The sequence below is a fragment of the Balaenoptera borealis genome, assembly GCF_965194805.1.
Source record: "Balaenoptera borealis genome assembly, chromosome: 20".
Taxonomy (NCBI): domain Eukaryota; kingdom Metazoa; phylum Chordata; class Mammalia; order Artiodactyla; family Balaenopteridae; genus Balaenoptera; species Balaenoptera borealis.
The window spans coordinates 40549165-40567423 of record NC_138879.1 but is presented as its reverse complement, the minus strand read 5'-3'; the positions used below and the strand labels follow the sequence as shown (position 1 = coordinate 40567423).

The following is an 18259-nucleotide window of genomic DNA, read 5'->3' as shown; positions in this document are numbered from 1 at the left end:
TCAAGGTCATATCTGCTTCTTTCCCAGGTGGTGGCTAATGCTGTAGCAGCATTATCTGAAATCAGTGAATCTCACCCAAACAGCAACTTACTCGATCTGAATCCACAGAACATTAATAAGCTACTGACAGCCCTGAATGAGTGCACCGAATGGGGCCAGATTTTCATCCTGGACTGTCTGTCTAATTACAACCCTAAAGATGACCGGGAGGCTCAGAGGTCAGTCTGTTTTTCTGGATAGTATCTAGGAGTCTTGCCTGGTTCAATAAGTTCTAGTAAGTCTGTATTAGAATAAGGGTCTGTTACGTTGAGAAAATCAGTGGCTTACGGGATAGATATTGCTATCCCGTGGTATTTTCTCAGTGTATTTAGGAACATTTTAGGTGGTAGAGAAAACCATGCAAAACTAGCTCTTCCTAAGAGGAGATGTGTATTTTTCATTTCTTTTTTGAACAGTATAGTTACAACCCTCTGAAAAAACTCTCCCTCATCATGGTCTCACATCTCCCATACAGCAATTCCTAGCCATTTGGCAAACAAAGGTTTTTTGAGTGTCTCTCACTGTAGTAACAAAATTTTCGTTCTTTTAGATACGTAGTAAGTGGCTTGATACTAGTTATTGAGCTGGCTTATAATTAGTACTAGAGAAACTGTGTTGGAGCCAGCAAAATGTATGATGTCTTCCGTTAGATATAGGAATCACATCAGTCTGAATTTGGAGAAGATTTTGGAAGGCACACCTGGATTGTTCTGCTCAGCTCTCTACCACTTTAGTGTTGCAGATTTTCTTTGACTATCAGATACTGACTACTAAATTTCATATACACATACATACATTTTAGTTTACAGAATTGGAGGTATCATCAGTTTTTATTGAACATTTTGTGTATATAGGCACTGTACTAGGCAAAATAATTCTGAAGAATTGTTGGCTCTTCATTTTAATTATGGTAGATAGGAACCTTCCTTGCCCGGCTAAAGCTCGAGCTACTATAATGTAAGTGCTCTTCACTTGTCTGGGAAATTGTTCCCTCTGGATTTAACCAAAGCTCACCCTGATAGTTTCTTTCCATCACTGAAAGTACAAATATCTTCTGGAAAGAACTTTACATACAGTTTTATTTTCTCTTGGTCACTGACATGTCACACTTACTCATTCACTCAGCAAATATTTATTGAGCCCATGCTGTATGCCAGGCATTGTTCTAGGCTCTGAGGATATAGCAGTGGACAAACAAAAATCATAGCTCTTATGGAACGCTTATTCTGAGGGATAGGGCAGAAGTATATATAATATGTATACGTAATACAGCATATAATAGGTCAGATGATGATAAGTGCTAACAAGAAAGATAAAGTAAGGAAGAGATCTAACAAATGCTTGGTGGTCAGGAAAGGTCTCCCTGAGAAGGTAGCGTTTGTATAAAGACCTAAAGGAGGTCAGGGAGTCAGCCAAGTAGATACAGGAGGAAGGGAGAAAAACACAGCTTACTTATCTTGTGTCCTTAACTGAGTCAGCTAGCCACTCACATTGCCTAAGAGCTATAAAAATTAGGTTAATTTCTGAAGAACCCTCAACAGATAACTAAATATTCTATATTTTATGAGACATTTAAGTGTAGGTGGCAGGGACTAGGAGAAGGGGATGAGGTTGAGAGAGTATTGCAGTGGTATTGTGTTGTTAAAAACAAACAAACAAACACCCTTTCCGAGATTCCCTTATTATCCTGAATGCAAGAGGTTGGGTGGTTTTCCCTGTCAGCCCATCTCCTTCTGCATCTTACAGTGAAACTTCAGCCACAGTTGGTTGATATCTCTCACTGTGAAATAACTCAGAATGCTTAATTTGACTTCCTATAGGCTGAGGAGAAATGGGCTGTGAGGCAGGGAGCCCTTACATAATATGGGGAGACAGAGAGGACTATAAAATAGGAAGGTAAATGGTGTGAGCTTCAGGTGTTTTGGGTATTGGCTAGTTTCCTTCCAGTTTGAACATCCCTTATTGCTGGTTTCCTAAAGTCTTCTGATATCCTTGCTCTGCCTGTAGTTTGCTGGGAATGAGGCGTCTGCAGTATTGGATCCCAAATTTACCTATGTATGGAGTTTTGACTTTTCTAACTGATTTTCTAATTTCTTTATACTTGGGCCATGGGAACCTCTGACAGCATTACCTTATAGGTTGGATTGAGCAAAGAAATTATAATTTAAGGTACTAATTTTCATTTTCTGTCCTCAGTATCTGTGAACGGGTAACTCCTCGGCTATCTCATGCCAACTCAGCAGTGGTGCTTTCAGCAGTAAAAGTCCTAATGAAATTTCTAGAGTTGTTACCCAAGGACTCTGACTACTACAATATGCTGCTGAAGAAGTTGGCTCCTCCTCTTGTCACTTTGCTGTCTGGGGAGCCAGAGGTGCAGTACGTCGCCCTGAGGAACATCAACCTAATCGTCCAGAAAAGGTTGGGAAAAAATGAATTGGTGATTAAAGTGTTTGTAATTTTGAATTAAACTTAATAACATCAGTATTAAAGAGGACTGTGTTAAAACTCTGTTTAATGAAAGTGAAAATACTGTATGGTAGAGCAACTTGCCCAGGGTCAGGAGGCTAACAGTTGATTTTAGAGTGTTCCTACAATGAATGCCTGGTGTTGCTCTACAAATTAGTTTCTTTTCTGAAGGAACTCTTAGTTGTATGATAGCTAGTGTCTGCTTAATATGGCTCAGGCTGTAATTTAGATCAGGTTGTTGTTCTTCCAGTGGTTCTTCTTGGCAATATATACTTTGCCCCTTAAAAAGGATAAAAATAGTCTGCCAGATGGATCTGGTTAGAGGGGTGTAGAGGAAGTTTGTGAGTTTTTTTCCCTGGAGTGGAGTGTGTGAATGGAGAGCAGAGAAGCACAGGTTAGGTATTAATGCAGACTCAGAAGGATATATCAATATATGCCTCACCTTCCTTATCTTGTGTTTCTGTGTACCACAGGCCTGAAATCTTGAAGCAAGAGATAAAAGTTTTCTTTGTGAAGTACAATGATCCCATCTATGTGAAACTAGAGAAATTGGACATCATGATTCGTTTGGCATCCCAAGCCAACATTGCTCAGGTCAGACTTAAAGTAGATTCAAGTTAAGATCTAATAACTTAGATCTTAAGATCTGGCCTTCAGAAAAACCTAGGCCATGAAATTGCTGTTGGAGAATCCTTAATGATTGTTCGCTTCATGGATTTTTAACAGGTTCTGGCAGAACTGAAGGAGTATGCCACAGAGGTGGATGTCGACTTTGTGCGCAAAGCTGTGCGAGCCATTGGACGGTGTGCCATCAAGGTGGAGGCAAGTGTCCCATGGTAGTTGTGATCACGTTATGGGACTCTGGGTATTCTCCTCACCTCTTTCCTTAAAATACATTTTTAAGTTTATCAAAATAATAAAGCACATTGTTAAAATATTAAAGAATTTTTAATGAAAAGCAGCTGTCCCTGGTCCCTCTCTTTCCCGAGGGAATCATGTTTAACTCTGTTCCTAGTTTTAGTTATTTTGATTACTTCCATATCTCTAATATCCTTATGCTACTATTTATTGATTTACCAATTGTAGACATTGTCTATTTACTTTCCGCTATGAGATAAGCAACTTAGTTCATATACTCCATCACTCCTACTTCTACCCTTCTGATCCCCTGTATAGTTATATCATGAGGTTTTTGTTCCTATATTATCTTTGTAAATTGAGATAATATACCTTTATTTCTTGTTCTATCAACTGGAGTCTTGCAAAGCTTAGTGTGCGTATTATGCCTGTAAATATGTAGAGCCTACACAATCAAATGATTGTGTTTTCTTTCTTATACAGGCTTTTGTTTTTTCTGGAGTTCATAATGGCCTTTTTTTTTTTTTTAATTTCATTGTGCCTTCATTGCACTCCTGTCTTCTTCCAGCTTTTCAAGCATAATATCAAATTTATAAAACTTTTCTTTTGTTCTAGACCCTTCTCTCTTCCAGTCCTCTGTCCTTCCAGTCCTTACTCCAGTCTGGGTGGTTGCTTTCTTGTCTTCTGCACAGCCGTCTTTCCATACAGCCTCCCTTCATTGCTGTTTCTTGTTATGGATACTTTTTCATAGCATTCTTTTTTTTGTGGTTGCAATAGTTTCTTAAATCTCTTGGGATGTGGATTACAGTTTTTGGTTTTGTTTCTGCAGTTTGAATTTAATTATCTGGAGTATTTTATGGTGATGGTTGCACATCTATATGTGATTTTTTAATTGAAGTGTATACCATACTTACAGTAAATTGATGCCTATTTATATTAAGAATGAGATGACAGAAAAGTTTTCAGGACTTCTGTGCACATAGGCAGGGCTCTTGACTAGCAGGTTTCTGCTTTAGGGCAGGGAGTTGATCTTTACTTGGCAGTTCTCTTGAAGAGCTTCTCTGTGGTCTTAGAGGGCAGATTGGTTCTAGCTTGGTTGCAGCCTTCCAGTAGGTATTAAGGGCTACAACTTACAATGCACTGCTTCATCAGTCACCAAACCCCTGTTGTTTTTCCTCATTCAGAAATTTGTTGCAATTAATGATGGCTTCTGTTCACAACAGTATTGTGGATTCAGCGCTCCATATTTGTTCTTACTACTTGACTATGTGCAATTCTGCTTTTTTTTTCTTTTGACATTTTATTTAATTATTTATTTATTTATTGGTTGCGTTGGGTCTTCATTGCTGCGCGTGGGCTTTCTCTAGTTGTGGCGAGTGGGGGCTACTCTTCGTTGTGGTGCACGGGGGCTTCTCATTTCGGTGGCTTCTCTTGTTGCAGAGCACGGGCTCTAGGTGCGCGGGCCTCACTAGTTGCAGCATACGGGCTCAGTAGTTGTGGCTTGTGGGCTCTAGAGCACAGGCTCAGTAGTTGTGGTGCACAGGCTTAGTTGCTTCGCCGTATGTGGGATCTTCCTGGACCAGGGCTCCAACCCGGGTCCCCTGCATTGGCAAGCGGATTCTTAACCACTGCAGCACCAGGGAAGTCCCTGTAATTCTACTTTGAGTCAGATTGGACCATATGATTTCACAAGGATAGTTACTAAAATAATTTTTACAGTATGACCAGTGCTTCACAGGAACAGAAGGAAACAGATGCTGTGTCAGAGAAGTGTCTCTGAAAGCCAAATTCCTTATTGGCCTTCCTTGTTTTTATTTACTGAATGCTGCTTCATGTAGTTACCACTGATAAATCATTTAGTAGACTAGTTGTTATAGCAAGAAGTTAATTAATCCTGGTTTCTACTTCTGGTTCTGCCAGCTCAGTTGCTTCAGATACTTAATATATACTTCTGTTGCTCCATTTGAGAAATGGGAAAATCTGTTTATTGGATCTTGATGTGTTACATCTTTTTTTTACTACCACACTTCTTAACTTACCACCACTACTTAACTTTTTTCTTTTTCTTTTCTCATTGTGGAATAGCCACCTACTTATGGTATTAATGCAGACAATTTTCAGAGCTATTTTGGTAGCAGAAGAGTCATTTTGTGCTTTTCACTGCCAGAATGTCATTGTCTTACTAACCTCTCTGACAGTGCTCTTGCAAAGAGTCTCATCCCAAAGTTAAAGAGGTTTTTCTATCCCTGGAATTACTAGAAAGTGTTCTCAAAGCATCTAGATTCCTAGCAGCTGTTAGTACCGTCTATTATGACTAAATGGAAAAGTTATCCATCATCTTCTGGAAGAGATGAACTTCTGGTGGCTCTCACTTCTTCCTTTGATTCAGGGTGCCCTGGTGGGAATATGAGAGTGTGTGGGGAATGAACTTCCTTTGGAAGCTTAAGATCAACCTTCAAGAATCCTGCCTTTTAGCTAGTGTTCTCTTATCTCCAGTTACCTGGATTTGCCTAAGAACTTTTCTTAGAACTGGTTAAATCATGAAAGTTATTAGTTGGAAAGAGTTGGCTAGTCCAGACACAGTTCAATTGGGGCAGGAGAGGCAGTGATTGCCTGTTTTTAACTAACCTATCCGTGGGACAGGGGCAAGAACCAGCGAGGGAATTGTAAATAGCCTTTCTCTGTACCTTCCAGACTGAGCTGCTGCTTTTCTCTCAGGGCATCTGACCCTTTTTTTTTTTTTTATAAATTTATTTATTTATTTATTTATGGCTGTGTTGGGTCTTCGTTTCTGTGTGAGGGCCTTCCCCAGCTGCGGCAAGCGGGGGCCACTCTTCATCGCAGTGCGCGGGCCTCTCACCATCGCGGCCTCTCTTGTTGCGGAGCACAGGCTCCAGTCACGCAGGTTCAGTAGTTGTGGCTCACGGGCCTAGTTGCTCCGCGGCATGTGGGATCCTCCCAGACCAGGGCTCGAACCCGTGTCCCCTGCATTGGCAGGCAGACTCTCAACCACTGTGCCACCAGGGAAGCCCTGCCTATTCATTTTTGTTTGGTTGGTTTTTTTAATAGATTTTACTGTCCACCCCACCTCTAGCTTTATTGAGGTATGATTGACAGATTTAAAGCTGTATATATTACAGTGTATACCTGTTTCTTTAAGGAGGAAATAAACCCCTGCCCTCCTTTTCTTACAAATAAAATGATTTTATTTGTTTGCGAGATTTATTTATATGTTTGGTTTTGTTTGAGAGAGATTAAGTCACTAAGTTAAGGTATTCCTCACTTCCCAGTCTTCTGTTCTTTGGTGTTTACCATTTCTCATTTTTGTAGCTCAAGATAAGGTACTGACTTATGTCTTATACAAACAAAAAGCATATGTATTTACTACATAAAATCATAAAATAAGACAAGTTAAAAGTAGAACACTCTGCTTTCTCCTACCCCTGTTCTACCCTCCCAGAGATGATGTGGACGTGATTTTAAGTCTTTGTTTACATAGTCCTCCATAAACAGGTGTGTTTTTTACAAAAACGAGATCATTCTACAAATGCTATTTACTTATGTTTTGTATTCTGCTTTTTTTGCTTATTATACATGGACATTTTCCCATGTTACTGATCATATTTTACATCATTTTTAGTGGTTTGTAGACATAACTGTATGTGATTGCTTCATAATTATTTAGCCTTTCTCTTCCTGTATGGACCTTAAAGTTGTTTCTGCTCTTTTTCCAAATAATGGTTATAAGGAGGATCCTTGTAGCTAAATCTTTGATCTCTAGTTGAGGTGACATTTTTTTCATTACACTTAGCCATTTGGAATTGCTTTTTCATGGAGTGTGTATCTTTTTTCAATGTGTTATCTTTTCCACATTGATTTTTTAAAGTCTTTTATAATTAATTAAAGGTATTAATTCATTTAATACCCCTTCATTTCATTAATAGTTATTTTCCCAATTATTTTCCTTTTGATTTCATTTGACTTCTTGATTCATAGAAGTTCGCATTTCCTTATGTAGTGAGTTCTATCCATTTTCTCTCAATGGTATCTTTTTTTTTAAAATAATAAATTTATTTATTTATTTATTTTGGGCTACATTGGGTCTTCGTTGCTGTGTGTGGGCTTTCTCTAGTTGCGGAGAGTGGGGGCTACTCTTTGTCGCGGTGCGCCGGCTTCTCATTGCGGTGGCTTCTCTTGTTGCGGAGCATAGGCTCTAGGTGCTCGGGCTTCAGTAGTTGTGGCATGCAGGCTCAGTAGTTTTGGCTCGCGGGCTCTAGAGCACAGGCTCAGTAGTTGTGGTCACGGGCTTAGTTGCTCTGTGGCATGTGGGATCTTCCTGGACCAGGGCTCGAACCCGTGTCCCCTGCATTGGCAGGCGGATTCTTAACCACTGCGCCACCAGGGAAGTCCCTCTCCCAGTGATCTCTTTAGTGGCACACCTAGAAAATTGTGCTTCACTTCAAAGTTATATAAAATTCACTTTTATTTTCTACTTTAATGGCAATGGTTTGGTTAAACATAAGAGTGTGGGGGTCAAACACCAGAACAATTCATCCTTTCCTTACTGTTATGAAATGTTGCCTTTATCATATACTAAATTTTATATGTCTGTATGCCTTTTTCTGTTTCTGGACTTACTTTGTATATACAATGATTGGATATTTACTTTTGTTCCTCTTCCATACTGCTTTAATGGTGTTTTTAAAATTTAATCAAAAGCAACATAGGTGAGATGACAAGTTGCTTGAAAATTACTATCCTAGACTTAAATGTTTTCGAATATTGATGCATCATGGGAGATGGCCTTTTGTTTATCTTTATTATAATAATGAAACTAAGGGTTCAGTAAATGTTAGCTTTCTATCAAGCCCTATGCTGAGTACTTTATTTGTACTATCTAATTTGATAATTTAACCCTTACATGCTTTATAATTTATCATAACTTTTATATTTAAAATTTCCCAACTGTTTTGCTGTTGTAATAACAGCACAGGAAATACTAGTTGAAAATGAATAAAATAGAATTCAAAAATGGGAAAACTACAATAATAAAAGAGAACAGAATCATCATATATATGACCTCATATAAATAACCTCAAGATGCAATTTTGTTTTCATTATATTGCTTGGTTTAAATTATAGTACCTTTAAAAGATTTTATTACAGAAATTTTTAGGTATACACTAAAGTAAAATTGATTAATGAGCTCTCATGTACCCATGTACCATCCATCTTGAACAAATATCAACACATTGCTGTTCCCATTTGATCTTCTCCCTCTCCCTCCCCCTTCAAGGGAGTGGGTTACTGTTATATTTTAATGCAGATCTCAGATATGATCTTATTAGAGTAGTCCAATGTGTATATCTAATAGATAAGATCCTCTAAAAAAAAAATTGTCATTATATCGTTACCATACTCAACAAACAGTAACTCTTAATCTCATTGAATACCTAGTCCATGTTCAGTTTTCCTTAATTGTGTCTAAATGTCTTCTTACAGTTGCCTTGTTCAAATCAAAATCTAAACAAGAACTAGCTATACATTACATTTGGTTAATATGTCTCTTAAGTCTTTACTTACTTATTTGGGTGCCATTTATTGAAAGGACTAGATCATTAGGCTTGTAGAATTTTCCAGAGTCTAGATTTGGCTGATAGTATTTTAGTGATGTTGTTTATCTCATTCCTTCATCCCCTTTAGACAATTAAATCTAGAGGCTTGGTAATATTCATGTTCAGTGTTTTTGGCAAGAATACCTCTTAGATGCTGCTGTGTATTTCCTATTGCATCTTATCAGGAGGCATATAATGGAATGACCCATCATAATACATTGTAATATATGATAAATCAGTCCTTGGTTTTTAGGATCTCTCTTCTGGAACCCTTCTTTTAAAAACTATGACTTACTGTTTCAATACGTTAGTTTTGTCACTTGTATTCTTCCGTATTCCCTTCATTAATAAAAGACTAATAGATTAAATTCTATTTTATAGATGAACCATAGGCTGTGGAAAATTGCAGTTTATCTAAGGCCATAGACTTTCAGTTATATAGCCCAGAAGATGGCAGATTTTTCTTAGAGTTTTGTGAGTCACAGATAACTTTGAAAATATAATGAAAACTGTAAACCTTCTCCCAGGAACATATGCTTGTGTGCACAAATGAAATTTGGCAGTTTCATTTCAAGAGGTTTAAAGATGCCTTCTGTCTGTGCTCATTCATGAACTGCAGATAAAGACCTCCTACCTTGGCTTATCCTTTCATTCTTATTCTTTCCTCCTACCTTGACTTATGCTTTCTTCTCATTTCTGTCATCCTGGCTATCCAAGATGATTTTTTTTCACTTGAACTGTTTCTTGTAATGAGTAAAATTTGGAGTATATCTAGAACTTCTGTATATCTCCATCAGATAACCCAGCCTCTAGTATAGGGTGGTCAAATTAAGTGCCTCATCTTTTAGTCTAGTTCAGTTGATACACCTGAATGTTCCAAAAAAATATTTTTTATGTTGAGGTTGTGTTATTAGATAGATCATCTGACTTCTCATTATGTTCCTCTTTGCAGCAGTCTGCAGAGCGCTGTGTAAGCACATTGCTTGATCTCATCCAAACCAAAGTAAATTATGTGGTCCAAGAGGCGATTGTGGTCATCAGGGATATCTTCCGCAAATACCCCAACAAGTATGTCCAAATACTTCTGCCCTTCTTCCTCAGATCATTTAGGAAATGTTTAAGTAAGGCACTTTGAGGTTGGCTAGGTAAGAATTAGTCTTTGTAAAGTAACTGGTCATAATTGAATACTTTATTAAAAATCAGAAGCATATAAGTTGGTTAGCACAAGGATTAAAATCTGATTTTTCACCCTGCTTTATCACTTTTAGAAGAATTGAAGCTCTGTCTGAATATGCATTGTCAATTGGCATATATTAAAGTTAGCCAGATTCTTTGGTGACGAAGTTACTATTAAGTAAGGATACCCATATATTCCAGGTTGTCTGGGCGTAATCCATTTTACGCCTCTTACCAGGCATAATTAATAATTGTGTCCCTTTTCACTCTCAGAAACGTCTCAGTTTGAACAATAAATTATATGGTCACCTTATTGTAAAAGCCAGGGAGGTGACAGCTTCACTATTCACGTAGTATGTTACCTAGTACTTGTAGAAAATTATAGAACATAATTACTGTATGTTTTTATAGAACATAATTACTATATGTTACTATATAGCAACAATAAATTGTCAGAGTTTCAGGCCTTTTCTGAAGTATTGTAGCTGCTTCCATTAAGATATACAAAATCTACATTTTCACTCCACAAAAATTTTCACATTGAAGCCTCTTAGTTATGAAACAAAAATACTTTTTCAGATTTGCTTTTGAAGGCAAACAATTAAGGAATCTGAAAGAGTGAAATAAGAGCAGATCTTATAAGCATCCTAAATCTCATTTTACCTTATAATCATAGAGATGAACTGTACTAAGGCTTCTGATTATCGTTAAAGATAATGTGAAATGAAGTGACTTGCAGTTAGTTAGCTTAGTGGTGGACTCAGAATTAGAAGAAATATTTTAATAAGGTAGTGGTTTATTAAGCATTATATATACTATATATATTTATTTGTTTATTTATTTATTTATTTTTAATTCTAGAAATGGTATTTTTGGAAAAAGAATCATATAATTTTACCACTCTCCCAGGAAAGAGGAGGGTTGGGTTTCTAAACTTCTTGATTAAGTGTGGAGGTGTATATCTTAATATGCTTGGTAAAGAAATGTGTCCATTTCTGGTTTGTATTACTGAGGGATTATGATAGTTTAATTTTCAGAAAACATTATCGAGAACCTGGTTTAATCAGTGGAAATAGGGCAAACAATTAAGTGTATTATTCAGTTGTCCATATCTCACTTATTATCCAATTTCATTCTGATGTTTAAAACTACATTAGCCAAGGAGATGGATTTAACATGGTAAAGAATGAGAGCTATAGACCTGTAAAAATAAATACTTGAATTGCTTATTTCTTTAGAGAAACACGTCATTAGTGTGGGTGCCTTGGGAGGAAGGAACATAAAGATCTCTACAGAAAGCAGAGATAGGTGGATAAGAGACAGAATTACTGTTTCTGGATGCTATTGTTGTCTGACTCCATTTTCCTAATAGTAAAGTGGAATTTCTGTTCCTCTACGATGAAGGTAAAATGAAGTAATAGGAAAATTCTCTGATCTAGTTATGAGAAAGACTGTGAGAAATGTAAGATAGTGGTATTATCTTACACCATAGGTTAGTTTTTCCTTGTGAAAAGAATATCTGATAAGCTTTTATAAAGATTTATGGTCTAGTTATTAAAACATAATTGAAGGAAAATTGAAGACATTTATAATTTTCTGGCTTTAAAGCCTGTACATTCTCTTGACTAAAAGTCTTTGTAGTTTGGTGGTGGTTTAGGGTACCTTGTCCATGGTTTTTTGCTTTTAGGCTTCATTGTTAAATACACGTCTCAGTTTTGCCTTCAGTAACCGCAGTCCATTTTGTTTTATCAGATATGAAAGTATCATTGCCACTTTGTGTGAGAACTTAGACTCACTGGATGAGCCAGATGCTCGAGCAGCTATGATTTGGATTGTGGGAGAATATGCTGAAAGAATTGACAATGCAGATGAGTTACTAGAGAGCTTCCTGGAAGGTTTTCATGATGAAAGCACCCAGGTAAGTTCCCATCTATATCTATGTATTGGATGTTTTGGGGACGATTTCAGGAAAGGTAAAGGTTAGGCAGTTTCGTGTGTGCGAATTTATATACACATATAGTATGTTCATTTTTCTCCCAAAAGGGGTGACCTTTTTCAGTTGTGCTAACTTCTGTTGGAACAAGCCTGCCTAATTTAGATAATGGTTCTCAAACTTTAATGAGCCTTAGAAGCACCTAAGCACTGGTGTTTAACCTGTGTTAAAGGACAGGTTGCTGGGCCCCACCCCTAGAGTTTCTGAGTCAGTAGGTCTGAGATGGGCCTAAGCATGTTCATTTCTTACAAGGTTGGGGGTGGTGTTGCTATTGCTGCTGCTGGTCCAGAACCGCACTTTGACAACTACTGACTTAGAGCAGTAGTTATTACTTTTTCATTTTCTGTCACCTAAAGATGATTACCCATTACTGTTAGTAATGGTTGTGGCTCAGTTGCAGCTGGGGTTTTTGTCTGGGGTGAAGGCTGGCATGTGCAGTTTGAAAAGATTCTTTGTGGGTGGTTAGACTCCTTCCCATCTTTTGTCTGTCTTCTACCAAAACTGAGAGACCTTCGAGTCAAAGGCCCAGAGAAGCAGATAAATTATTAAACCTTTTTCCCCGGCATTTGTACTCACTGCAAATTGTTCATGTGTGTAATCTATCATAGTAATTTTAATAGGCCCTACAAGGAACATATACCAGCCAGTAGTTTCATGGTTCGGCAGGCGACTCTTTTTTTTTTTTTTTAAATTATTATTTTTAAAATTTTATTCTTTTTTTTTTTAATAGATTTATTTATTTATTTATCTATTTTTGGCTGTATTGGGTCTTCCGTTGCTGTGCGCGGGCTTTCTCTAGTTGCCGCGAGCAGAGGCCACTCTTCATTGCGGTGCGAGGGCTTCTCATTGTGGTGGCTTCTCTTGTTGTGGAGCACGGGCTCTAGGCGCGCAGGCTTCAGTAGTTGTGGCACATGGGCTTAGTTGCTCCACGGCATGTGGGATCTTCCTGGACCAGGGCTCAAACCCGTGTCCCCTGCATTGGCAGGCGGATTCTTAACCACTGCGCCACCAGGGAAGCCCTAGCATGCCACTCTTAATTGGTTGTGATCTGGCATAATTCTACTGTCTTGGCTCTTGCCTCAGTATGATAAATGATTCCCTAATTCCCTAGAAGTTGTAGCTTTTGGTGGAAGTAAATAATAAAGAATTTGGTCAGGAACCAGTTTTATTGCCATCAGTATGTTAGCATGTACTTTAAGAAATACAGGTGATTATCTGGGCCAGAAACAAACCAGCAGTTTTTGATGCCAAAAAGTTCAATTTGGAGATAGGAGGCTAGTGAGTTTTCAGTTGATGAAAACCTTTTACTGCTATTGTTGATATTGGCTGAGTTTTAACCTTTGTTTCTTAATCAAAATCAGAAAGACCTCATAGTAAGTCATATTTGGGAAAATACCACTTTGGAATTCATGGTGTGGAATAATGCAAATGCCTTTCACTACCTATTAAATTACATTTGCTTAGGTACAGCTCACTCTGCTTACTGCCATAGTGAAGCTGTTTCTCAAGAAACCATCAGAAACGCAGGAGCTGGTACAGCAGGTCTTGAGTTTGGCAACACAGGTAAGAAATCTGAAAAAAGCATGGAGTTGATTTGTCTTGTTTTAAATTCTAGGAAATTGTGTAACTTCTCCCAAGAAGGTTCATTTGCAGAGATTTTAAACGGAAGGAGTGCAGTCTTTAGATTCTGTTAAAAAAATAAAAACAGTGCCTCTTTTACATATTCTACTGAATTAGAACTGGTTGTATGGCTTGTAAATGAATTGAGTGACTCCAGTTTTAATGATAATTCATGAAAATTGAACTTAGACTCTTTAGTGTTAATGAAGGACATGACTTTGTGAAAATGACATTGAGTCTCACAGTATCTCCTTCTGGGGACTTAATTTCAGCTTTCAAATGAAAGTACCCTGTAGAGATGGTAAATGCTTTGATAAATATCTCGTGTGCTGTTCTACCTTCTAGACAAGTTGCCTTTCTCTTTAAGTAATTTTAAAGTGCTAATGCTGCTTCCTTAATTATTTAGTATTTTTGGTCCTTTTAGGGAGGGTTCTGATTTCAGGAATGTGGCAACCAGCTGGATACACAGAAATCAAAGTAATTGCTTTTTCTGATGTAACTAGTATAATGATCAGTCCATCATGATCCAGTAATGTTCTTAATTGAATTTGAGAACAGGCTGGCTTTAGCAGGCTGTCAAGAGTTACGATGTGTGTTTACACATGGAATGTGATTCAGATATTCAATTTACCATTTTCCTCTTTCATCTCTTTATAGTTGTATATTAACAAAATTTGAACTCTTTTATAGTTCTTTAACCTAGTTCTGAGCTGTCATCTTTCCTTTTTTTTTTTTGCTCTGGAGAGCTTTATTTCATATCAATAATGAGCACAATTGGAGGACTAAATATGGTAAATCCTGTAATTAATTAGTACGGTTGGGGTGTGCACTTAGTACACTTCTTGAAACCCAGTTCCAAACTGAGACCACAAATGTGAACCTTGAATAGTTGGCAATACATCATCTGTTAAGTGGTCAAAGCGCATCATTTGGTACATTGATAAATGCAAAGTTCTTCTTTCCTCTGACAGTATTTAATTTTAGAAATGCCAGGAATCCATTTTAAGGAAAAGAAGTTTGACAGGCAGGTAAGGCATTTGAATACTTAATGGAATACTATAAAGCAGACAACATAATTAAATTGTTTATAGAATATGCTATACAACTCTGAAAAAAAATACAGCCAAGAAAACTGCTAGAGTCAAAGGCTACTTTCTGACACTTGATTCAAGTACAGATGTTTTATAGTCAATGAACTCAAATGTGAAGAAGACCTGAAGCTAAAAATTAAGATAATTGTCTTGTCTGATTACTGATACACGTAAACATTACTGAGAATTATCGCTTGATTATCTTTTAAGAAGCAGTTGACCAACAGTAGTTGAGTTAAAGGATGTCAGAAAATTCACTTCACAGAAAATTGAGGTGTCCCACTCCACCCCTTATACCTCAGTTTTCTCCATTTCTCCAACAAATAATGAATGAACTTTTTTAATGTGCTATTTCCCCAAGTCTCTAAACCTTCACTTGACCCCATTATGGTTAGTGTGAAGAAGCATCCATATGAGTATGTGGAGTCAAGGGCAGGCCATGGCTCACCATCTGTCCATGAAAAGTGGGCTGGGAGGTTGTCATCACTGATGAGGCGTGTCTTGGCACTAAGAGCAGAAATTGGTCATCTTCTGAATCAAAGTAGTTTAGGTTAGACGTTAATTTTCACGTTAATGTTTAATAGGTCATCTACAGGGGGCCATTTTGAATAGAAATTGCCCCTTCTTAATTATGTAGTGCTTATTACAAACTCTGTAGGGTGATTGCCATTAAATTAGCCATGTACTTGACTTCATCTTAGGGCCTTGAAGTTCATTTCTGTCTTTTGCTACAGGCCCTGGAGCCTCTCTGCTTTGTATGAAAGAAAGAGCTCTGGTTGATTCAAAGAAGTCTTGTGTTTATTCTAGATGGTAATATAGTAAACTTGATTTTAACGAGGCCTATGTACTAACACTTCAGAAAACTCCCTAAACACAGATAAATACATATTTATACAGTCTCTTAGCTTTCTCAGAAATCTCATTTTCTTCAAGAATCATGGGATTTCTGTTTATTAAAGTATCCCAAATTTTTTACTCTCCCCTGACGGCCACGTTTCAAAGCGTCAGCAATATTTGGCCCTCCGTGAAAGTTACCACAAGAAGTAGAAAATAAGAAGGAAAGAGAAAAAGTAGAGGTGGGAGTGCTGGGTGGTGACCTAGAATCACTCAGCAGGTAAGAGACTGTCTCGGCTTACATTGTGTGACAGATTCATGCCTCAGCCAAACTGAAGATTCTGTGTTTATGTATGTGTGGAATAGTCAAAATCATCTTAACTGCTGAGAGGCCACTTGACATTCATCCACATTGGAAAATAGATACACCTTTCCTATTATTAATTTTACATCTTTTAAAATTTATTTGTTAGAGCTCTTTGAAGTGTTTTTTCTAAAACTTCCCTTTGCCTGAAGCAAAGCAATTTCCATAACCATCAAGGCAACGGTTATTTAATATTATCTATATTGAGCATTCTAGATTTCCTAGTCTAGACCCTTGATTACCCATTTGTATCTCTGTTAAGATGGAGTCAGAACAATTTTCTAAAAAGAATCTTGGCTTTGCTCCTTTTCTACTCACTTTTTAAATTTAATTATTTATTTATTTACTTTTGGCTGCATCGGGTCTTAGTTGCTGCACACGGGCTTTGTCTAGTTGCAGCGAGCAGGGGCTACTCTTCGTTGCGGTGCACAGGCTTCTCATTGCGGTGGCTTCTCTTGTTGCGGAGCACGGGCTCTAGGCGCACAGGCTTCAGTAGTTGTGGCACATGGGCTTAGTTGCTCTGCGACATGTGGGATCTTCCCAGACCAGGGCTCAAACCTGTGTCCCCTGCATTGGCAGGCAGATTCTTAACCACTGTGCCACCAGGGCAGTCCTGTCTACTCACTTCTGAATAGATAAGGCTAGCCTCATAATCAAGTGAGTGTCTTTGGTAGATTCCATTGTATTCACAGGTTCTGAACCCTGCCTTCATCTCCATTGTCTCTTAAGGCCTCTGTATCTGTATTTAACAGGCAGCATAGGAGAGCTGTGTTTTAGGTTCTTGTCAGAGTTCAAACTCACTCTTATTACAGTATTTGCCTGAGATAAAGTGTTTAGGGAGGATTCCCTATGTTCTTATAGATGTTGAAATTTACCACTGAATCAAGCCAGATTAGTAGAGAGCTGGGGATCTAGACTGCATTGTATTTGACCCTTATTAGAATTGTTTTTACTGAATTACACTAATATCGTCCTGTAGTAAGGGTTGTCATGAGAAACTATCCTCTTTAGATCTGTTATGAAAGTATTTATTCCATTATATATTTTTTTCTTTATGAAACCCCATAAACAAATTCCTAACCAGTTTTGGATTCTCTTATGCATTAGTGTGTAATTAACTGCCCCTCTGAATGGCTTATCTGACTAGACTTGTTTTTCATATCAGATGTTTGAAACCTTAGAATCAAATTTAAGGATCTCCTGTAGAAAATGTGTGGGTCATTGTGGCTTGCATTTTTCTGCCTTTGCTTCTAATTTATGTTCTCTAGCCTTAGATGTATTTTTATAAGCTTTGCTAAATCCTTTTCTAGAACAGGGCAGGGTATAAATAAACCATCAGACGTTCCTAATTCTAGATTTTCTGTACAAGGACTAGTAGAGAATCTTAGTAACAACAATCATCTGTATAGTGCTTACTATGTGCCAGGCTTTCAGTAAGGGTTAATACTGTTACTCTTCCCATTTTATAGGTGAGGAAACTGAGACATAGAGAGGCCGGCCCAGTTAGTATGGGATGGAACTAGGACTCAAACCCAAGTAGCCTGGCTCCAGAGTCTTTGCCCTTTTCTACTCTGTTAGTGCTGCTTCTCAAGTCTGAAAGTTAAGAATGACTTTTGAGAATACGCATTCCCTGTCTTCCCTGCCTGAAGCATTGTTGTGCATAAGCCAGTATAAATAAGTGAACTGAGAGGTTTTAAGATTATTGTGGATGATTATTTCATATTTGGCTATAAATAATTAATAAACAGTTTCTCTAGACTGGCCTTTTCTGTCCAGTTAATGAAATCTGAGGCATTAGCATAATAGAATAAGCACATTTATATAAGTCTTTTCCACTGGAATTTTCCTCTGGAATTTTTTTCTGAAGTTCGTGAAATAAGAACCTAATTTAATATTTATGTTACCAGCCATAAATATTTAAGTTGAGGGCAGCGTGATCTGCTGAGTTATGTTAATTTGAATTGGGTGGTGGGGTTCTGTTTCTGCTACATCCACTGGTTCAGGACGTGACTGGGCAAATTCCTCTGTCATACTACTGTTCTGTCTTTATAGTAGACTTAATCCTATTGTGTATTTATTCTGAGAATTCAGTGAAGGATATGTGAAATCTTTGTGCTTCTAATTTTAAATAAAATGGTGGTATAATTAGAAATATTATTAGGGGAAAAGAAAACCAACCCTTGAATCCATGGCTTTATTTCAA

The 18259-nt window shown here is 37.6% G+C and overlaps 2 protein-coding genes across 5 annotated transcripts in view; one reads left to right on the top strand and one right to left on the bottom strand.

The window, feature by feature from the left end:
* HEATR9 (HEAT repeat containing 9) overlaps positions 1-18259 on the bottom strand; it is a 324842-nt gene that overhangs the window by 115795 nt on the left and 190788 nt on the right. The gene's annotated exons all lie outside the window — the stretch shown is intronic.
* The window catches only part of AP2B1 (adaptor related protein complex 2 subunit beta 1), a 119106-nt gene that overhangs the window by 34543 nt on the left and 66304 nt on the right, over positions 1-18259 (top strand). For all 4 annotated transcript variants that reach the window (XM_082373935.1, XM_082373934.1, XM_082373937.1 and 1 more), the window contains exons 6-12: positions 28-218; positions 2236-2457; positions 2979-3099; positions 3232-3327; positions 9931-10046; positions 11907-12072; positions 13612-13710. In XM_082373935.1, the coding sequence (XP_082230061.1) occupies positions 28-218; positions 2236-2457; positions 2979-3099; positions 3232-3327; positions 9931-10046; positions 11907-12072; positions 13612-13710 (1011 nt within the window). The remainder of the gene's footprint in view (positions 1-27; positions 219-2235; positions 2458-2978; positions 3100-3231; positions 3328-9930; positions 10047-11906; positions 12073-13611; positions 13711-18259) is intronic.